A 23787-nucleotide genomic window follows, 5' to 3' on the forward strand; every position below is an offset into this window, starting at 1 on the left:
AATGAATTCTCTCAACTCTTATTCTGACATTTCACATTCTTAAAATAAAGTGGTGATCTTAACTGACCTAAGACATGGGACTTTTACTAGGATTAAATGTCAGGAATTGTGAAAAACTGAGTTTAAATGTATTTGGCTAAGGTGTATGTAAACTTCGACTTAAAATGTACATACTGTACATTACATACTGTACTTTAACAATGCAATAATGCAACCAAACTTCACCAGCAATGCAAACAACACACAGATATAAGGGTTTTTTATTTTAAAAAAAATCTGAAATATTGTTTACAAATATGCAAATTAAGTGTGCATATTTGCATATCACACAAATCCATTTTTCTGGACACTGGAGGAAGTCAGCCTAATTTCAAATTGTTAACATTGCTTAAGACACTACAGGACCTGACTTATACGTAACATATTGAGGATAAATACTTCTTTCTACCTGTAAAATACTATAGAAAGGTATGTCAGTCATTTCTGGCAGATTCTTCTGAAGAAAATGTCATCTAGAGTAGAAATTTGACAACGTATCAACAATTCCCTATGTATAAGTCTGAAGAATAAGTTTAAGGATAACCACGCAACATTTGGTGAATGCAGATGCTTCTGAGGCTGAGAAACACGAGTTGGCGTGTAGGAAACGTCTGACTTCTGAGGCTGAGAAACACGAGTTGGCGTGTAGGAAAAGTCTGACTTCCGGGAAATGGCAGTTAAAGACAAGGACACTGAATTTAGACTTAGAAACACCAAACAGCTATTTAGACCGAAGCACCATCTCTTCAAAGTAAGTTACTATATATAGTCCAGTTTGTTACATTCTCTATGAGATGGACTTTTAAATTATGTGTGATTCAATGTAGTGGTTTGAAATAATGGATCATCAACATTTTGACATTGTTTTTACTTTTTGAAAAAATGAATATTAATGGATCAAAATACCAAACAATCGCAAAATTGATAAGTAGATGCAAAAAATGTAATTTAACCTGTGGTGCCTGGATTTAATATTAACAGATTATTTTATCAGATACTTATAAGATTGAGTTTTACAAATGAACCTACAATCTCATAAGTATCTTTATCCTCCTTTCATCTCCTTCCTCTCTTCAGATGAGATGAAGACGTTTGCTGGCCAGCAGGTGGAGCCGTTGTTCCAGTTCTCCTGGCTGGTGGGGTTCATGTCCCTGCTGCTGGGTGGTTCTGTAGCTCTGGTCCTGGGCTTCACCGTCGACCCCAAGCTGGCAATCGCTGTCTCCCTCAGCCTGCTGGCCTTGCTCTATGTCTGCTTCGGTGAGACCGTCACTCTGTCATCCATTTTCTATGGTCTAGTAGTCGTTGCTATCTGTGATCTTTGGTACATCCCTACCCCCATTGACATTGAAATGTAAAATGGTTAAGCAAAGTTAGGGTTAGGTAAGGGTTATGGTTAAGGTTAGGTTTAGGGTAGCGACGTCCCGAGGATCCCGTAGTCTAGTAGCCTATGCTCCCGAGTGGCGCAGCGGTCTAAGGCATTGCATCTCAGTGCGAGAGGTGCCACTACAGACCCTGGTTTGATTCCAGGCTGTATCACAACCGTCCGTGATTGGGAGTCCCATAGGGCGGTGCACAATTGGCCACTTTCAATGACACAGTAAGAGCTCATTCTAACTGTCTATCTCTCTGGCTTTTCCAAACACTTTCAATGACACAGTAAGAGCTCATTCTAACTGTCTATCTCTCTGGCTTTTCCAAACACTTTCAATGACACAGTAAGAGCTCATTCTAACTGTCTATCTCTCTGGCTTTTCCAAACACTTTCAATGACACAGTAAGAGCTCATTCTAACTGTCTATCTCTCTGGCTTTTCCAAACACTTTCATTGACACAGTAAGAGCTCATTCTAACTGTCTATCTCACTGGCTTTTCCAAACACTTTCAATAACACAGTAAGAGTTTGACGCAGTAACTCTGTTTGTCTTCCTTTGTTTTGTAGTGGAGGTGGCTTTTAATGATCCAGTTAGGAGATAACAGTTCCCCTCTCTGTGTAGTGGTGGTGTACTTCGGCAGTCGTCGTGAGGGTGAGAACTGGAGCTGGGCGTGGGTGATAAGTACCCGTTTGGCCCGACACATCGGCTACCTGGAGCTGCTACTCAAACTGATGTTTGTCAACCCCCCTGACTTGCCAGAGCAGACCACCCGCGCTCTGCCCGTTAGGTACCCACACACACACAAACCACCCATGTCCTGCCCGTCAGGTACCTTTATAAGTTGTAGTTTGTGTTTGACCGCTGATTTAATGTCCACCCCTTCCCTTTACTGTTGCAGGTTCTTGTTCACGGACTACAACCGTCTGTCCAGTGTGGGAGGGGAGACCAGCCTGGCAGAGATGATAGCCACCCTGTCTGATGCCTGTGAGAGGGAGTTTGGCTTCATGGCCACCCGCCTCTTCAGGGTCTTCAAGACAGAGGAATCAAAAGGTAACCAATGACCAGAGGAATCACTAGGCAATGAGCAGAGGAATCACTAGGCAATGAGCAGAGGAATCACTAGGCAATGAGCAGAGGAATCACTATGCAATGAGCAGAGGAATCACTAGGCAATGAGCAGAGGAATCACTATGCAATGAGCAGAGGAATCACTATGCAATGAGCAGAGGAATCACTAGGCAATGAGCAGAGAAATCACTAGGCAATGAGAGAGGAATCACTAGGCAATGAGCAGAGGAATCACTAGGCAATGAGCAGAGGAATCACTAGGCAATGAGCAGAGGAATCACTAGGCAATGAGAGAGGAATCACTAGGCAATGAGAGAGGAATCACTAGGCAATGAGCAGAGGAATCACTAGGCAATGAGCAGAGGAATCACTAGGCAATGAGCAGTGGAATCACTAGGTAATCACTTGCTCCCGAGTGGCGCAGCAGTCTAAGGCACTGCATCTCAGTGCTAGAGGCGTCACTACAGACCCTGGTTTGATCCCAGGCTGTGTCACAACCGGCCGTGATCGGGAGTCCCATTGGGCGGCGCACAATTGGCCCAGCATCGTCCGGGTTAGGGGAGTGTTTGGCCGGGGCAGGCCGTCATTGTAAATAAGAATTTGTTCTTAACTGACTTACCTTGTTAAATAAATTTAAAAAATCTAGTCATGATCAGAGAATCACTAGGTAGTGAGCAGAGAATCACTAGGTAGTGGGCAGAGAATCACTAGGTAGTGGGCAGAGAATCACTAGGTAGTGGGCAGAGAATCACTAGGTAGTGGGCAGAGAATCACTAGGTAGTGGGCAGAGAATCACTAGGTAGTGGGCAGAGAATCACTAGGTAGTGGGCAGAGAATCACTAGGTAGTGGGCAGAGAATCACTAGGTAGTGGGCAGAGAATCACTAGGTAGTGGGCAGAGAATCACTAGGTAGTGGGCAGAGAATCACTAGGTAGTGGGCAGAGAATCACTAGATAGTGGGCAGAGAATCACTAGATAGTGGGCAGAGAATCACTAGATAGTGGGCAGAGAATCACTAGGTAGTGGGCAGAGAATCACTAGGTAGTGGGCAGAGAATCACTAGGTAGTGGGCAGAGAATCACTAGGTAGTGGGCAGAGAATCACTAGGTAGTGGGCAGAGAATCACTAGGTAGTGAGCAGAGAATCACTAGGTAGTGAGCAGAGAATCACTAGGTAGTGAGCAGAGAATCACTAGGTAGTGAGCAGAGAATCACTAGGTAGTGAGCAGAGAATCACTAGGTAGTGAGCAGAGAATCACTAGGTAGTGAGCAGAGAATCACTAGGTAGTGAGCAGAGAATCACTAGGTAGTGAGCAGAGAATCACTAGGTAGTGAGCAGAGAATCACTAGGTAGTGAGCAGAGAATCACTAGGTAGTGAGCAGAGAATCACTAGGTAGTGGGCAGAGAATCACTAGATAGTGGGCAGAGAATCACTAGGTAGTGGGCTGAGAATCACTAGGTAGTGGGCTGAGAATCACTAGGTAGTGGGCAGAGAATCACTAGGTAGTGGGCAGAGAATCACTAGGTAGTGGGCTGAGAATCACTAGGTAGTGGGCAGAGAATCACTAGGTAGTGGGCAGAGAATCACTAGGTAGTGACAAATTAGTCAGGTCAGTTTACTTGATTGAATCCCCTTTATTGGCACTACTTTAAATCACTGTTGGTCAATACATTTATAAATACACTAACCACATACTCTGGTGGTTTTCAGTAAGAACTAGGAACAAAGGGTTGTCTAACAGATAATGACAATAAACATTGTTGTTGCACAAGTTTAGTCAGTAGCCTACCTCCTGCTTCCAAATGTTTCTATGAATACTGAGTACTTTAAAATGAATTGTATTTTAGGGAAGAAGAAGTGGAAGAAAACTTGCTGCGTTCCCTCCTTCGTCATCTTCATCTTCATCCTGGGCTGCCTGATCACCGGCATGGCACTCCTCGCCGTCTTCAAGGTGGATGGGGCCAACCAGACGGTGAACGCCGTGCTGATCGCCATGGCCTGCGCAGTGGGCCTGGCACTGGTGCTCAACTGCCGGACCTGGTGGCAGGTGGCCGACTCGGTGCTCAACTCTCAGAGGAAGAGGCTGCACAGCGCTGCCAACAAGATGCACAAGCTCAAGAGCGAGGGCTTCATGAAGGTAGGGATGGAAGGCCAGTCGTATATATGCGCACAAGCACTTGGAAACACATACACATGCACAAAGCATACACATAAACACACACAAACACACACACACACACACACACACCTGTTTGATTCTCCCTCTCACCATATCACTGGCTTGTAAGGCTAGTATGACCTTTCTCACCCATCCTCCTCCTCTCTCTGTCTCCATCTCTCCTCTCTCTCTCTCCTCCCCCTCTCCTCTCTCTCTCTCTCTCTCTCTCTCTTCCTCCCCTCTCTCCTTCTCTATCTCTCTCACCCATCCTCCTTCTCTCTCTGTCTCCATCTCTCGCTCTCTCTCCTCCCCCTTCCTCCCCTCTCTCTCTCTCACCCATCCTCCACCTCTCTGTCTCCTCTCTCTCTCCTCACTCTCTCTCCTCCCCTTCTCCCCTTCTCTTCCTCCCCTCTCTCTCTCCTCTCACCCATCCTCCTCTCACTCTCTCTCCTCTCTCTCTCTTCCTCCTCTCCTTCTCTCTCTCACCCATCCTCCCCCCCCCTCTCTCTCTCTCACACCAATCTTCCTCTCTCTCTCTCTTTCTCCTCCCCCTCTCTCTCTCACCCATCCTCCTCTCTCCTCTCTCCTTCTTTCTCTTATCATCCTCTCCTTCTCTCTCTCACACAAATCTTCCTCTCTCTTTCTCCTCTCTCTGTCTCTCTCTCACCCATACTCCTCACTCCTTCTTTCTCTCTTCCTCCTCTCCTCTCTCTCACCCATCCTCCTCTCTCCTCTCTCTCTCTCTCTCTCTCTCTCTCACGCCAATCTTCCTCTCTCTCTCCTCTCTCCTTCTTTCTCTCTTCCTTCTCTCTCTCTCTTTCTGTCTCCTCCCTCAGGTGTTGAAGAATGAGGTGGAGCTGATGGCGAGGATGGCTAAGACCATCGATGGCTTCACTCAGAACCAGACGCGTCTGGCTGTCATCATAGACGGCCTGGACTCCTGTGAACAGGACAAAGTACTGCAGATGCTGGATACGGTAAGACACACACACACACACACACACGCATGCAGCGCTCGGGCACATACACACACGAACATACAGTCACAGGGTGATAGGGTATACAGTATCACTCTGAACAGGAACGGAATGGTTTTGACCAACTGTTTGGACCGTCTCACCCTTTGTGTTGCCTTGGTCTGCAAATTTAGTTATTTCTGAAGACAATCTTTCCCAAGAGAGCAAAGATGACCTAGTTATACTGTACATAGTTGTACATCAGTCACAAAGTTTCCAGAAGCTGTCATGGTTTTTCTTATTATTTACAGTAATAGAATTGTCTTTAATCTAATATTCAAGGGACATAGTCATCTGAACCAGCTGTTTCTTGTTTACTAATGAAATCTTTGGTCTGAGGAAATAATGGATCTTTTATGCATGATGTCTTTGTAATAATAAGCAACATCCCTCAAACGTTTAGAATGATTTATCTAGACATTTGATAGTAGTCACAAAATCTAATATTTCAATGTCTTTTGCACATTGGGATAATGGAGTTATTAGCTAACTGTGAGCTATGGCAGAAAGAGTTTTAGAATAGATTAGAACAAACTAATATACTGTATCCAACACACACACACACACACACACACACACACACACACACACACACACACACACACACACACACACACACACACACACACACACACACACACACTTGTTTCTCACACACCTCACCAGAACATACTAAGTGGGGTTCATTCTGGCTTTAGATCGGAGACCAGCACCGCAACTGCACTTATGGCAGTGGCAAATGACATCATAAATGCGCTTGATAAAAAGCAACATTATGCTGCTCTGTTTGTGGATTCATCAAAGGCATTTGATTCAGTTGACCATGAATTGTTGCTAGCTAAACTCAGTAGCATTGGTCTCAGTGAAGGGCAGTAAATTGGTTTCGGAACTATCTTTCTGACAGAATACAATGTGTATATGCTGACAATAGCTTTCTTCAGATTAATAGAGGTGTGCCCATTTTAGGTTCTATTTTAGCTCCTGTGTTGTTCTCAATTTGTATTAATGATTTTGGAAATGGGATGCAACCAGCAAAGTTACATCTATATGCAGATGATACAGTCATATATTCATGTGCTCCTTCTCTGGTTCAGGCTGTTGAAGAGCTCCAGACTGCTTTTCAGTCACTCCAGGCCTCCCTTTATGGTCTCAAACTGGTCTTGAATGTACAAAAAACAGAAATCATGACCTTTACCAGATCTAGAACTCAGCCAGAGAAGGTTAGCATTGTCACATCTGGTGGCTTATCTATTGAGAAAGTGTCATCCTACAAATACCTAGGTATATGGTTGGATGGCAAGTTGTCCTTTAAAGTTCATATGGATAATCTTGTGAGGAAGCTTAAATTGAAATTGGGTTTTTATTTTCGTAATAAGACTTGCTTCCCACTTATGACTAGAAAGAAGCTTTTCATGCCACTTTTCTCTCTGTAATTGATTATGGTGACTTGTTGTATATGCATGCAGTCTCCTCTGTCTTACAGAGACTGGACTCTGTTTATCATGAATCCTTGCGCTTTATTACAAATGCCAAGTCACTCACCCAACATTGCACCTTGTACCAAATGGTGGGTTGGAACTCACTATATATGCTCAGAAAGCTACATTTGTATGAGTTTATCTACAAAGCCCTTTTGGGTAAACTCCCTCTTTACCTCTATAGTCTGGTCTCCTTCACCACCATACCCGGTCTGCATGACGGTTGCTACTTAAAGTCCCCAGACATTTACAGCATTAGCCAAGACTGCCTTCTCGTCTTGTGTACCAGTGGCATGGAATAGTCTACAATCCATACTTCATCTAGATATGTTAGTGCCACTGAATGAATTGAACATTTTGATGGGAAATTCTGTTACAGAGGAGTGGAAATGCTTTTTTTAGGCTTGATCATGTTGTTTATGTGTATTGTTGAATGTTTTAATACTGTAATACAGTAATAATGGCGCTGGGGGAGATGGCTGCTGTTTTATGGGCTCCTAACTAGAGGTCGACCGATTATGATTTTTCAACGCCGATACCGATTATTGGAGGACCAAAAAAGCCGATACCGATTAATCGGCCGATTTTTAAAATGTATTTATTTGTAATAATGACAATTACAACAATACTGAATGAACACTTATTTTAACTTAATATAATACATAAATAAAATCAATTTGGTTTAAATAATGCAAAAACAAAGTGTTGGAGAAGAAAGTAAAAGTGCAATATGTGCTATGTAAGAAAGCTAACGTTTCAGTACCTTGCTCAGAACATGAGAACATATGAAAGCTGGTGGTTCCTTTTAACATGACTCCTCAATATTCCCAGGTAAGAAGTTTTAGGTTGTAGTTATTATAGGAATTATAGGACTATTTACCTCTATACCATTTGTATTTCATTAACCTTTGACTATTGGATGTTCTTATAGGCACTTTAGTATTGCAAGTGTAACAGTATAGCTTCCATCCCTCTCCTCGCTCCTCCCTGGGCTCGAACCAGCAACACAACGACAACAGCCACCATCGAAGCAGCGTTACCCATGCAGAGCAAGGGGAATAACTACTCCAAGTCTCAGAGCGAGTGACGTTTGAAACGCTATTAGCGCGCGCTAACTAGCTAGCCATTTCACTTCAGTTACACCAGCCTCATCTCGGGAGTTGATAGGCTTGAAGTCATAAACAGCACAATGCTTGACGCACAACGAAGAGCTGCTGGCAAAACGCACGAAAGTGCTGTTTGAATGAATGTTTACTCGCCTGCTTCTGCCTACCACAGCTCAGTCAGATACTTAGATACTTGTATGCTTGTATGCTCAGTCAGATTATATGCAACGCAGGACACGCTAGATAATATCAAGTAATATCATCAACCATGTGTAGTTAACTAGTGGTTATGATTGATTGTTTTTTATAAGATAAGTTTAATGCTAGCTAGCAACTTACCTTGGCTTACTGCATTCGCGTAACTTGTGGAGTGCAACGAGAGAGAGGCAGGTCGTTATTGCGTTGGACTAGTTAACTGTAAGGTTGCAAGATTGGATCCCCCGAGCTGACAAGGTGAAAATCTGTCGTTCTGCCCCTGAAATAGGCAGTTAACTCACCGTTCCTAAGCCGTCATTGAAAATAAGAATGTGTTCTTAACTGACTTGCCTAGTTAAATAAAGGTATAAAAAATAAAAAATAATCTGCAAATCGGCACCCAAAAATACCGATTTCCGATTGTTATGAAACCTTGAAATCGGCCCTAATTAATCGGCCATTCCGATTAATCGGTCGACCTCTACTCCTAACCAATTGTGCTATTGTGTGTGTTTTTTCGTGTTATTTGTAACTTTTTTTGTACGTAATGTTTCTGCCACCGTCTCGAGTGACCGAAAATAGCGTCTGGATATCAGAACAGCGATTACTCACCTCGTACTGGACGAATATTTTTTTCTTTAATGAGTTGAACGCGAAGGATTTACTTCAGACACCGGACAAGGCCCAAATCCCCATCATTCGCATAAAGAAGAGAGATATATGTAGGTTGGGGTGCTATGTAAGAATCCAACGGCGAGTGGGTAACCCACTTCTACCATCAGTCCTATTAGCCAACATGCAATCATTGGATAATTAACTGGATGAGCTCCTATCAAGACCTTCCTACCAACCTGACATTAAAAACTGTAATATCTTATGTTTCACCGAGTCGTGGCTGGATGACGACATGGATAACATACAGCTGGCTGGGTTTTCCGTGCATCGGCAAGAGAGAACAGGTGCTTTTAAGACAAGGGGTATTGGTATTTTATTAGGATCCCCATTAGCTGTTGCAAAAGTAGCAGCTACTCTTCATACCCCAACCAGAAGCATACCCTAACCAGAAGCCATGGATTACAGGGAACATCCGCACTGAGCTAAAGGATAGAGCTGCCGCTTTCAAGGAGCGGGACTCTAACCCGGACGCTTATAAGAAATCCTGCTATGCCCTCCGACAAACCATCAAACAGGCAAAGTGTCAGTACAGGACTAAGATTGAATCCTACTACACTGGCTCCGACTATTTCAGACTACAAAGGGAAGCACAGCCATGAGCTGCCCAGTGACACGAGCATACCAGACTAGCTGAATTACTTCTATGCGCGCTTTGAGTCAAGCAATACTGAAGCATGCATGAGAGCCCCAGCTGTTCTGGACGACTGTTATCACGCCAATGTGAGTAAGAGCTTTAAACAGGTCAACATTCACAAGGCCGCAGGGCCAGACAGATTACCAGGATGTGTACTCCTCCCGAGCATGCGCTAACCAACTAGCAATTAATTAGGGCCGATTTCAAGTTTTCATAACAATCGGAAATCGTTTTTTTGGACACCGATTTGGCCGATATTTTTTTTTTTTTTTTTTTACACCTTTATTTAATCTTTATTTAACTAGGCAAGTCACTTAAGAACACATTCTTATTTTCAATGACTGCCTAGGAACGGTGGGTTAACTGCCTCGTTCAGGGGCAGAACGACAGATTTTTACCTTGTCAGCTCGGGGGATTCAATCTTGCAACCTTACAGTTAACTAGTCCAACGCTCTAACCACCTGATTACATTGCACTCCACGAGGAGCCTGCCTGTTACGCGAATGCAGTACAAGCCAAGGGAAGTTGCTAGCTAGCATTAAACTTATCTTTATAAAAAACAATCAATCAATCAATCATAATCACTAGTTAACTACACATGGTTGATGATATTACTAGTTTATTTAGCGTGTCCTGCGTAGCATATAATCGATGCGGTGTGTATCGTTGCTCCAATGTGTACCTACCCATAAACATCAATGCCTTTCTTAAAATCAATACACAGATGTATATATTTTTAAACCTGCATATTTAGCTAAAAGAAATCCAGGTTAGCAGGCAATATTAACCAGGTGAAATTTTGTCACTTCTCTTGCGTTCATTGCACCCAGAGTCAGTGTATATGCAACAGTTTGGGCCGCCGAATTTGCCAGAATTTTACGTAATTATGACATAACATTGAAGGTGTGCAATGTAACAGGAATATTTAGACTTATGGATGCCACCTGTTAGATAAAATACGGAACGGTTCCGTATTTCACTGAAAGAATAAACGTCTTGTTTTCGAGATGATAGTTTCCGGATTCGACCATATTAATGACCTAATGCTCGTATTTCTGTGTGTTATTATGTTATAACTAAGTCTATGATTTGATAGAGCGGTCTGACTGAGCGGTGGTAGGCAGCAGCATGCTCGTAAGCATTCATTCAAACAGCACTTTCCTGCGTTTTGCCAGAAGCTCTTTGCTGTGCTTCAAGCCTATCAACTCCCGAGATTAGGCTGGTGTATCCGATGTGAAATGGCTAGCTAGTTAGCGGGGTGCGCGCTAATAGCGTTTCAAACGTCACTCGCTCTGAGACTTGGAGTAGTTATTCCCCTTGCTCTGCATGGGTAACGCTGCATCGAGGGTGGCTGTTGTCGTTGTGTCCCTGGTTCAAGCCCTGGCCTTAAGGCACTACATGTATAGTCACTTTACCTGTACCTACATGTACATATAACCTCAACTAACCTGTGCCCCCGCACATTGACTCTGTACCAGTACCCCCTGTATATAGCCTCGTTACTGTTATTTTATTGTTGCTCTTTAATTATTTGTTATTTTTCTATTTTTAATTTGTTGTTTACGTTAGTTAATACTTTCTTAACACTTATTTTTTCTTAACTGCATTGTTGGTTAAGGGCTTGTGAGTAAAGATTTCACTAAGACTTTCACCTGTTGTATTCGGCGCATGTGACAAATAACATTTGATTTGTATTGATAGTTGCTGCCTTCTTGGCGTGGTCTTCCTTGAAAAAGAGGCTGGGTCTCAATGGGCTTCTCCTGGTTAAATAAAGGCTAAATAAAAAATAAAACATATGTATCCTGTTCCTCTCCACCAGGTGAGAGTGCTCTTCTCCAAAGGCCCCTTCATCTCCATCTTCGCCAGCGACCCCCACATCATCATCAAGGCCATCAACCAGAACCTGAACAGCGTGCTCAGGGACTCCAACATCAACGGCCATGACTACATGAGAAACATCGTCCACCTGCCGGTCTTCCTCAACAGCCGGGGGTTGAGCAGCGCCAGAAAGATGTGTGTGGCAGCGCCCGCTAACGGAGACACCGGAAACTCAGACGGTAATCCAAACCATTCAGACGGTAAAGACAGACTCACACACACACACGCCCTGCCCTGTATGAAAGGAGCTGTAAAAATCTCAGACCACACACACACACGGGCATGTACATCCATGAACACACACATTCAGGCATAGACACAAATTAACACACTCACATCCACCTTCGCATTCAGATATGTACACCGGCACACACTTAACTGTATGTGTCGAATCATTGGCAAATATTAGGTCTGGTTTCTCATCTCCTGTCTTTGTTGATATCTGTGTCCAGGCTGGCATGAGGAGCTGGACAGGAAGCTATCCCAGCACAGCATCGGAGAGATGACCAAGTTTGGCAGCAAGACAACCCTGAACCGCAGGGTAAGAGAGAGAAGAGAGAGTGTGTGTGTGGTGGGTGGGTGGGTGGCCTGGTGCTTGACCCCAACCTGTTGGGTTCCCAAAGAGTACAGGCATATGGGTCAACACCGCCCGTCACCAATAGTATGGTCAAAGGACTTCAGAGGTGTCATCATTAAATCAATATAATAACCACACGTCTACACATTAACAGGTTGTCACTTGTTCCCTTCAAAGGGCACTGCTTTTGTTTTCTGTTCAAAAGTACTGCACTATAAAAGAAATAGGGCTCCATTTGGGACGCAGCCAGTAAAAAGCCAATAGCTGGAAATACGCAATAGGAAATAACTACAACTTCTGTGCATTAGGATCTCTTGACTCAATTGTGTTTTTAGAACCGAGTGTGACTGTCCAGCTACTGCGCTTATTGTGACTTTAATCCAATGAGGCTTAATCCAATCTGCTGCGTTTCTCCCCCACCAAGCCACATGATGTGCAGTATAGTGTGACTTTCATGTGAGTGGAACCAGCCTGATTGCTGTGTTCACCATTCTATTCCATATCACTCATCAGTCTGGCATTCCTCCACATTGAGACTGTTTGACCCTATGCTATGTCTGCACATCTATTGGAGAAAGGCCATACTGATACGTGCGGTAAAACAGAATGGTGAACACAGCGATCAGGCTGCTTCCACCAGACTAATGCGACCACTCCAGCTGTAACCTACCCTAACCTTAAAGGGGTGATCTGCAGTTGCTACATCCATGGACTTAATCAATTAATAATATGTACCCATTGATTCTTGAAGAATATAACTTAGAAATGCCTCATGAGTTTAGTTCAACTGTCACACTCCATGAGAACCCAATGTTTGCAAACAACGTAAAGGTAAACAAACACTGTATAGCCTCAAATCAGGGTTAAAACTATACTTTTGATGTTATGGATGGTCTGTCCTTGTATCCATAGCTCTGTCTATGAATTTGAGAGTGGTTACATTTCTCCAGCGCCATCCTTCAGCTTTTTGACCAAAACAGTAGCCGGGTCACGCTTTGTTATATAACTGCAGATTACTCCTTTAACCTTAAACACAAGCCCCTCTTATTCTATTGAGACCCCAGGTGTTATGTACTCAAGGACCTATGCCAAATCTCAGACTAAATTTGTCAAATTTTTCCATTATATTCCCATTTTCTCTACTTTTGAAATATAAGTACACTACATGACCAAAAGTATGTTGACACCTGCTCGTCGAACATCTTATTCCAAAATTGTGCGCAATCATGGGCATTAATATGGAGTTGGTCCCCCCTTTGCTGCTATAACAGCCTCCACTCTTCTGGGAAGGCTTTCCACTAGATGTTGGAACATTTGGTGCAGGGACTTGCTTCCATTCAGCCACAAGAGCATTAGTGAGGTTACTGAGTTACAGTTCATATAAGCAAATAAATTAGGCACTAATCTATGGATTTCACATGACTGGGAATACAGATATGCATCTGTTGGTCACAGGTACCTTCAAATAAAAGGTAGGGGTGTGGATCAGAAAACCAGTCAGTATGTGGTGTGACCACCATTTGCATCATGCAACGCGACACGTCTTCGCATAGAGTTGATCAGGCTGTTGATTGTGGCCTTTGGAATGTTGTCCCACTCCTCTTCAATGGCTGTTGCTGGATATCAAATCAAATGTTATTTGTCACATGCTCCGAATACAACAGGTGTAGTAGACCTTACCGTGAAATGCTTACTGACAAGCCCTTAACCACAATGCAGTTTTAAGAAAATAGAGTTAAGAGTTAAAATATTTCCTCAATAAAATAAATGATCAAATAAAAAGTAACACAAAATAACAATAACAAGGCTATATACAGGGGGTACCGGTACAGAGTCAATGTGCAAGGATAAAGGTTAGTCGAGGTAATTTGTACATGTAGGTAGGGGTAAAGTAACAACTATGCATAGATAATAAACAGCGAGTAGCAGCAGTGTAAAAACAGGGGGGGGGGTGTCAAGGCAAAAAGTCTGGGGGGCCATTTGATTCATCAGTCTTATTGCTTGGGGGTAGAAGCAGTTAAGGAGCCTCTTGGACCTAGACTTGGTGCTCCGGTACTGCTTGCCGTGCGGTAGGAGAGAACAGTCTATGACTAGGGTGGCTGGAGTCTTTGACAATTTTTGGGGCCTTCCTCTGACACCGATATTGGCGGGAACTGGAACACGCTGTCGTACACGTCGATCTAGAGCATCCCAAACATGCTTAATGGGTGACATGTCTGGTGAGTATGCAGGCCTTGGAAGAACAGACATTTCCAGCTTCTAGGAATTGTGTACAAATCCTTGCAACATGGGGCCGTGCATTATTGTGCTGAAATAGGAGGTGATGGCGGCGGATGAATGGCACGACATTGGGCCTCAGGATCTCGTCACGGAATCTCTGTGCATTCAAATTGCCATCGATAAAATGCAATTGTGTTCATTGTCAGCAGTTTATGCATACCCATAACATAACCCCACCACCACCATGGGGCACTCTGTTCACAACGTTGACATCAGCAAACCGCTTGCCTACACAACGAAATACACGCTGTCTGCCATCTGCTCGGTACAGTTGAAACCGGGATTCATCTGTTAAGAGCACACTTCTGCAGCGTGACAGTGGCCATCAAAGGTGAGCATTCACCCACTGAAGTCTGTTACAACGACGAACTGCAGTTAGGTCAAGACCCTGGTGAGGATGATGAGCACGCAGATGAGACAGTTTCTGACAGTTTATGCAAACCCACAGTTGCATCAGCTGTCTTGGTGGCTGGTCTCAGGGGTGGTGGTGGGGTTATGTTATTTTTTTGAGCAGTGTATATATCTATATCATGCTATATTACATGTGACAGTTTAACACTGTGTAAACAGCAAACCGTATCTGATTGTTTCCTCTCATGTGTTAATATAATGTTAATATGTGTTTGCTCTGTGTAAGCTTGGGCGATATACCGTTTATAGACGACGGTGTGATGTTCCAAGTGGCTTGATGTCAAGAGCAAGTTTCTTGGTTACAGCAGAGACATTCAATCCCCTCGTGGATCAAGATCCCTGTTGTTTTGTGCATCCCCCTCCCCCAGAAATACATATACAGTACAGTGCCTTCAGAAAGTATTCATACCCCTTGACTTTTTCCACATTTTGTTACGTTACATCCTTATTCTAAAATGTATTAAATTGTTTTTTCTTACTCATAAATCTACACACAATACCCCATAATGACAAAGCAAAAACAGGTTTTTAGAAATGTTATCACATATCACATCATAAACATATCATATCACATATCATATCATAAACATATCACATTTACGTAAGTATTCAGACCCTTTACTCAGTACTTTGTTGAAGCATCTTTGGCAGCGATTACAGCCTTGAGTCTTCTTGGGTTTGACACTACAAGCTTGGCACACCTGTATTTGGGGAGTTTCTCCCATTCTTCTCTGCAGATCCACTCAAGCTCTGTCAAGTTGGATGGGGAGCATCACTGCACAGCTATTTTCAGCTCTCTCCAGAGATGTTAGATTGGGTTCAAGTCCGGGGTTTTGCTGGGCCACTCGAGGACACTCAGAGACTTGTCCCGAAGCCACTCCTGCTTTGTCTTGGCTGTGTGCCTAGGGTCATTGTCCTGTTGGAAGGTGAACCTTCGCCCCAATCTGAGGTCCTGAGCACTCTGGAGCAGGTTTTCATCAAGAATCTCCATGTAGTTTGCTCTGTTCATCTTTGCTTCGATCCTGACTAGTCTCCCAGTCCCTGCCGCTGAAAAACATCCCCACAGCATGATGCTGCCACCACCATGCTTCACTTTAGGGATGGTGCCAGGATTCCTCCAAACGTGACGCTTGGCATTCGGACCAAATAGTTCAATCTTGGTTTCATCAGATCAGAGAATGTTGTTTCTTATGGTCTGAGATTCTTTAGGTGCCTTTTTGCAAACTCCAAACAGGCTGTCATGTGCCTTTTACTGGGGAGTGGCTTCCGTCTGGCCACTCTACTATCATAAAGGTCTGATTGGTGGAGTGGTGCAGAGATGGTTGTCCTTCTGGAAGGTTCTCCTCGGTCAGAGTGACGATCGGGTTCTTTGTCACCTCCCTGACCAAGGCCCTTTTCCCCCGATTGCTCAGTTTGGCTGGACGGGCAGCTCTAGGAGGAGTATTGGTGCTTCCAAACTTCTTCCATTTAAGAATGATGGAGGCCACTGTGTTCTTGGGGACATTCAATGCTGCAGAATATTTTTGGTACCCTTCCCCAGATCTGTGCCTCGACACAATCCAGTGTCAGGGGCTCTACGGACAATTCGTTCAACCTCATGGCTTGGTTTTTACTCTGACATGCACTGTCAACTGTAGGACCTTTATATATACAGGTGTGTGCCTTTCCAAATCCATTGAATTTACCACAGGTGGACTCCAATCAAGTTGTAGAAACATCTCAAGGATGATCAATGGAAACAGGATGCACCTGAGCTCCATTTTGAGTCTCATAGCAGAGGGTCTGAATACCTATGTACATAAGGTATTTTTTAAATATTTTTTTCATAAATTTGCAAACCTGTTTTCGCTTTGTCATTATGGGTTATTGTGTGTAGATTGATTGTGAAAAAAAGTTGTAATCAATTTTAGAATAAGGCTGTGACGTAACAAAATGTGGAAAAAGTGAAGGCATCTGAATATGTTCCGAATGAACTGTGTATATAATGCCCAACCATATATCTATTATTATAATATATGTTACTGTTATATATATTTTTGTAAATAGCGCCCCTTTTGTGCACTTCCGGTAATACCCTACACCCCGGTATGGTAATCTGGATACCTCCTAACCATATGTCTCTGCATAGGACACGTACCGGCGACGTCAGATGCAGAGGACTGTGACACGGCAGATGTCCTTTGACCTGAGCAAGCTGCTGGTGACAGAAGACTGGTTCAGTGACATCAGCCCCCAGACCATGAGGAGGCTGCTCAACATCGTGTCTGTCACAGGTGGGTCAACCCACGTTGACACACCCACGTTGACTCACGCGTCCACACACACGTATGGACACACCTACACACACATGCACACCCACATGTGCGCATGTACGCATGCACATGCGCACACACAGACACACACACTAGAGGTTTTCACAGATATACCCGAACCCGATTACCTGAGATCCGAACAGGTCGGATCCACATTTCTGTAGTTGACCCTTGGATCGCGGGTCGGATCACGCTCGGTGGCCATGGACCTCGGATGTGATGAAAATATGTGAAATATCAACCAGATCCAAAATTATATTTGAAGAAGAAAATATCCTGATGAAAATAAATATCCTGATGAAAATATATCCTCTATAAATCACATTTGCTACGCGTGGCATTTGGTTCAGTCAATAGCATTAATCTCTCTCCGCTGCCTCTCTCTGTCTGGCTTGAGCTATAGTGAACTTGCACCATTGTTTCAAGTGGGCCCTCACTGTTTCCCAGACACAGCTGTATTTGTGTTCAGAGAAGTGTTCAGATAGCCTATTTTAGGACGTTTCCACTGGAGATATGGGATCAGCAATATGTTGCTATTTCACACCAAGACGCAGAGGTTACTTAAGCCCATCGAGAAGTCTGATATTGGAAAGATTTTCAAATACAGTGAGGAACTATGGTCATTCACAATGGATGTACAACACTCTGTTGGCTTTCTGTGTGTGGTGACAAAATAAATACTTTTGAGAGGCTCGGCTGGTCATAAGTGGTGTTGAGTTAAAGAAATGGCCTACTATCAGACATACCCAAATGGGAACTTTTATAGGCCTACATTTGTGCACAGTGCACATTTGTACTTCTATGCATGCTGAAGCAAAATGTATATAAAAATAAACATGAAGAAAAAGGGCAAACAATTCACACAATGAAACAATGAATGCATAGTGCCTTTTAGCCACACACCCCTTCTGGTATCGACGTTTTAAATTAGGGATGTCATTTATGAAAATCCTAAACTAACACACACACTTTGTTTTCCACAAGTTTACCCACTGAGTTTACTACATGAACCACAATGAACCATACAGATTATGGATGAATTTTATTGAGGAAAGCATGTGTGTTTTGTCCAGTCTGACTTACACAATGCTGGTCTGTCTATAGGTCGTTTGCTGAGGGCAAATCAGATTATGTTTAACTGGGACCGCCTGGCATCGTGGATCAACCTTACTGAGACCTGGCCCTACAGGACTTCCTGGCTCATCTTGTTCCTGGAGGAGACTGAAGGCATCCCTGACCAGGCCGCCCTCAAGACTATCTACGAGAGGTAATGTAGAGACCCCGTAAAACTACATCCAAGACCATCTAGCAGAGGTAATATACTGTAGTCCCCATTTACACCTATAAAACTGGGCCACCCTCAAGACCATCTAGCAGAGGTATGCATGCTGTAGATCCCCAACCCCCTTTCCCAACCTTAAAATGTCTTCTTGAAACACCTGTCCTAATTATAGAACTTAGGAACTGTTTAGTTGCGTGAGAGAGGGTTTTATTTCATTTTGAATGATCTGTCTGAAAATGTGAGGCCAAAGAAGAACTACATTTTCACAAAAAGACACAGTGGAAAAGTTATTATCGAAGAAAGAATACATTTACTCCCAGTGAGAGAGGTACATCCCAAATGGCACCCTATTTCCTATATAGTGCACTACGGCAGGTTGCCTGGTGGGTAGGAGCATTGGGCCAGGAACTGAAAGGTTGCTGGATCGAATCCCTGAGCTGACAAGGTAAAAATCTGTCGTTCTGCCCCTGAGCAAGGCAGTTAACCTACTGTTCCCCCAGGCACCGATGACATGGATGTCGATTTAAGGCAGCCCCCCCCCCCCAGCACATCTCGGATTCAGAGGGGTTGGGCTAAATGCAGAAGACACATTTCAGTTGATGCGTTTAGTTGTACCACTGACTAGGTATCCCCCTTTATTTTCCGTTTGTACAAGAGTAGTGCACTATATAGGGAACAGGTTGCCATTTGGAACACACAAATCTCTGACGTGATGAAACAGTCAGATTATTCACTGGGCAATAAGGATTAGTTTAATTGGTTGAATCGTCATTATAATTGCATCCCATTGGTTGGATTATTGTATTTTAATGTCAGTTACTTCTCAGACAGAAGCTTAGTCGCTGCAAAATAAAGTTGGGTGGTTTTTCGTGTGTAAAAGGATGTTGCCAAATATAAATAATGACTTATGTTCTATTCACGTTTTTGCCCCTGAATGATTCAAATGTCCTTCATTGTCACTCCAAATACAGTAATATGTCATTCAAAAGACTCTAATCCATGAAGCTCACAGAATCATTATTTTTAGAAAGGAAAATTACATTTTCTTCATTGCAATTTATTCCCTGTTTTTGGATATAGATGTATTTGATGTATGTTTTTGTATTTACATTTTATTGTTGGTCAGCTGCGAAAAATGTCAAACTAAGGAAGCAACCTGTAACGGGTGACGCTCTCCTCATCCTCGGAAGAGGTGAGGAGAGAAGGATCTTCAGACCAAAACGCAGGCTCAGGGAAATAAGCCATCTTTATTATAAATTACGATGGCACACGAAACGAAACAAAACACTTTCCAAACTACAAAATAACAAAACGACGTTGACGAGACCTGAACATAAACTTACATAACTAAACATAAACTTACGTACAGGTAACAGACGACATCGAAACGAAAACGAAACAAACAAACGCTACAGTCCTATGTGGTACGAACATAACATACGGACACAGGAGACAATCACCCCCAAACAAACAGTGAGAATGCCCTACCTAAATATGACTCTTAATTAGAGGCAAACGCAAACCACCTGCCTCTAATCAAGAGCCATACCAGGCAAACCGAAACCAACATAGAAACAGATAACATAGAATGCCCACCCAACCTCACGTCCTGACCAACTAACACACAAAAACTAACATAAATAGGTCAGGAACGTGACACAACCTTTCAGTGTAGAAGAGCTATAGCTCTTTCCTCGCTTGTCTTCATTAGGCTTCAGTCTTACCTCTGCTGTTTTAGGATCTCCAAGAACATTCCGACCACTAAAGACGTGGAGCCCCTGTTGGAGATTGATGGGGATGTGCGTAGCTTCGAGGTGTTCCTCTCCTCTCGGACACCTGTCCTCAATGCGCGCGACATCAAAACCTTCCTACCCTGCACCGTCAACCTCGACCCCAAATTACGAGAGATCATCGCAGGTGAGGAGAGCATATTTCTGTTTGTGTCACCGAATAATCAGGGTTCCACACAAATCATTTCAATACGTTTTGGTATTATTATGCAGGCATCCATTCTCTTTCCAACTTGAATAACAACTTGCAGGTTTTGGAATGTATCATGAATTTGTCAGATGAGTTAGTCATTATGGTTTCATGTCTATGTGCAGATCCAACTTTTTTTCCGGACTTTACATTATAAATTACATTATAACATTTAATGACACATTTCTCTTTCCCTGTCTGTCTCTTCTTTCCCCCCAGACGTGCGTGCTGCCAGGGAACAGATGAGCATCAGAGCGGTGACCTATCCCAGCCTGCCCCTGCAGGAAGCCGCTCCCCGCCCCACCTCAGTCTACAGCCAGCAGTCAGGCATGTCCGCCTGCTCCCCCTCCACCTCCTTCAACGGGCACTTCAACCCCCCAGGGCTGGTGTCCCCACCGCCCCACAGCAGCAACTACAGTGGTATGGCTGGCCCCCAGCACCCCTTCTATAACAGGGTGAGTGTATGAGAAAGAACACCCTCATGTCGCCAAGGACATTGCTATTCTATATAGGACTGAGATGGGCCTGGTTCCAAATGGAATGACCAAAGTTTCACTTGTAGATCGTCTGGCTCGTGTCAGTTAACTCATTCAGTCATATGCTGCCTGGTAGGCGATCACTGACGGTCTCTAATCAAACAAAGGACTTTGAACCTCAACACATTCCTTACATTTCCCACCTTGTTATCGTCCCCCTTCTCACTTTGTGGGACACTTCTGGTTTATAATTTGCAGAGCTCTCTTGTTATTTATAGTTCCCATTTAAGTTGAAGTCTCTGTGCTGTAACATGATGAGGTGTTTGTACTGTGTGACCCCTTGTTTGTACATAGATACATACATTCATACATACGTACACTAAGTACGCATGTATGTATGTATTTGACATGCTGTTGCTGTTTAATTTGCTTCAGTCTGTATTTCATAATATCTCAGACACCTCAATTGTTACGCTGGTTTCATATTTAAGTGTTGTATTTTTTATTTATTTCACCCCATGGTAAATGTGTTTCCTTTCTCCCTGGTATTCCCCTCCCTCCAGCCATATTTTCCCCATCATGTTTACCAGCTGCCACGCCAGTATGTGGGCAGTTTCCCTGTTCATGCTCCTCCACCACGCCCATTCCCACTTAAAAGTGGCTTTCCCCGGGATCCGAGCAGTGGACTCGTAAGTATTAGAGGTAGTGAGTAGAGAAAGTTCATCTAGAATGGATGTATAACCATGTTAAAGAGAGAGAAATGATTTTCCTTTCACATTTCATTAGCTTATATATGCTTGTTTGAACCTTCTGATTTGAGTTGTTTGAACATCAGAACATTCCGATTGGGATTCTATCAGAGATGTTCATCTCACCAGATAACCCACCCCCTATTGCAGAAACATGCTTCCACTCTCCCTTTCTCTTTCTGTGTCAGACATCCAACCTCCCACACAGACACACACACAGACAGGGCTCTAAAGTGCAACCGAGTTTGGTCTCATATCCCACAAAATATTTTTCTGTGCGACCAGTAGTTTTATTTTGAAAGCACTGTGCGACTAGGAAACAAATCTCCCAGATAATTGTTGTAGTGATAAGGCTTCCCTGTACTGAAAGTGTATGAGTGCCCTAGAGACAACAGCTGATTCGATAGGGTTATGGTTGCACCATTACTACAGAGAAAACGGCTTGCTTCTAGCCCAACCAGGTCAAAAGATTTGACCCATATTACCGGGGCAACATTTGTATCTGTAGCAAATCGCCGGGACCGACTTTTACATTCATAAACCATGTCGTGGGCCGTTGTAAAACTACTTGTGCGTTAACCACTTGTTTCCACATTGTTCAGTCATATTACCTCATTGGCTAGCTGGCTAACAACCTGGTAACTTGACCAGTATATCCAAACATTTGGGGGCACCGATAGGAAAAGGGACAGCTTCTTCAGGAGATCAATGATCATAGCAATGAATGAATTACATATCTCTTGTGTGTTGTCATCACAAATCGGACGTTTTTAAGAGACCGTGTACACTGTTCAATGTAATCCATCTCAATAGGAAAATCGAGCTTTAACGCAATGTAGAAACCTATTATTACACATAGTATTTTGTCATTTCAATGACAGTTATTCCTATCAAAATTGTAGCTTTTATAACCTAATTTCTTTACAATGTTACATGTTAGTTTTTAGGGCTCAACATGTGCTTCAAAAGCAGCTAGAATTCATATAAGCCCGATATAGGCTGTGTATGCTGTATATGCTCCTAGATTTCATGTGGTGCTCCTAACTTTTTTAATTTGGGAGCACCAGTGCTACCAATGAAAAATTATAATTTAGAGCTCTGTACACAGACACAAACACACAGAGAAACTAGAAACACAGAAACATTGACCCTGCTATTACAGCATCCAACTGTCCAAAAAACACTGAACGCCGCAGAGACATCAAAAACATTATTCTCATCCTCACAATGAAGGCATGCCCTCTCTCCACTCTTTCTCTCTACTCGCTCTCTCCTCTCTCTCTCTCTCTCTCTCTCTCTCTCTCCACTCTTTCTCTCTACTCGCTCTCTCCTCTCTCTCTCTCTCTCTCCTCTTTCTCTCTACTCTCTCTCTCTCTCTCTCTCTCTCTCCTCTCTCTCTGTCTCTCTCTCTCTCTCTCTCTCTCTCACTCCACTCTCTTCCTCTCTCTCTCCACTCTCTTCCTCTCTCTCCACTCTCTCTCTCTACTCTCTCTCTCTCTCTCCACTCTCTTCCATTCTCTCTCTCTCTCTCTCTCCCTCCATTCTCTTTCTCTCTCTCCCTCCATTCTCTTTCTCTCTCTCTCTCTCTCCACCCTCTCTCTCTCTTTCTCTCTCTCTCTCTCTCTCTCTCTCCCTTTCCACTCTCTTCCTCTCTCTCTCTCCACTCTCTTCCTCTCTCTCCACTCTCTTCCTCTCTCTCCACTCTCTTCCTCTCTCTCCACTCTCTTCCTCTCTCTCTTCCACTCTCTTCCTCACTCTCCACTCTCTTCCTCTCTCTCCACTCTCTTCCTCTCTCTCTTCCACTCTCTTCCTCACTCTCCACTCTCTTCCTCTCTCTCTCTCCACTCTCTCTCTCTCTCTCTCCCTTTCCACTCTCTTCCTCTCTCTCTCTCCACTCTCTTCCTCTCTCTCCACTCTCTTCCTCTCTCTCCACTCTCTTCCTCTCTCTCCACTCTCTTCCTCTCTCTCTTCCACTCTCTTCCTCACTCTCCACTCTCTTCCTCTCTCTCTCTCCACTCTCTCTCTCTCTCTCTCTCTCTCTCGCTCTCTCTCTCTCTCTCACTCCACTCTCTTCCTCTCTCTCTCCACTCTCTTCCTCT

General features: G+C 43.6%; 1 protein-coding gene across 9 annotated transcripts in view; it reads left to right on the forward strand.

Moving 5' to 3' along the window:
* The window catches only part of LOC129817639 (kinase D-interacting substrate of 220 kDa B), a 58971-nt gene that overhangs the window by 23555 nt on the left and 11629 nt on the right, over positions 1-23787 (forward strand). For 4 of the 9 annotated variants that reach the window (XM_055873079.1, XM_055873082.1, XM_055873083.1 and 1 more), the window contains exons 14-25: positions 1117-1296; positions 2034-2199; positions 2311-2462; positions 4329-4618; positions 5476-5616; positions 11563-11821; positions 12074-12162; positions 17018-17162; positions 18306-18468; positions 20222-20400; positions 20683-20918; positions 21503-21628. In XM_055873079.1, coding sequence (XP_055729054.1) covers positions 1117-1296; positions 2034-2199; positions 2311-2462; positions 4329-4618; positions 5476-5616; positions 11563-11821; positions 12074-12162; positions 17018-17162; positions 18306-18468; positions 20222-20400; positions 20683-20918; positions 21503-21628 — 2126 coding nt within the window. Of the gene's footprint in view, positions 1-1116; positions 1297-2033; positions 2200-2310; positions 2463-4328; positions 4619-5475; positions 5617-11562; positions 11822-12073; positions 12163-17017; positions 17163-18305; positions 18473-20221; positions 20401-20682; positions 20919-21502; positions 21629-23787 lie in introns of those variants that run through there. The other 5 variants (XM_055873081.1, XM_055873088.1, XM_055873085.1 and 2 more) reach the window with 4 other exon arrangements.

The sequence above is a fragment of the Salvelinus fontinalis genome, chromosome 20, assembly GCF_029448725.1.
Source record: "Salvelinus fontinalis isolate EN_2023a chromosome 20, ASM2944872v1, whole genome shotgun sequence".
Classification (NCBI taxonomy): Eukaryota; Metazoa; Chordata; class Actinopteri; order Salmoniformes; family Salmonidae; genus Salvelinus; species Salvelinus fontinalis.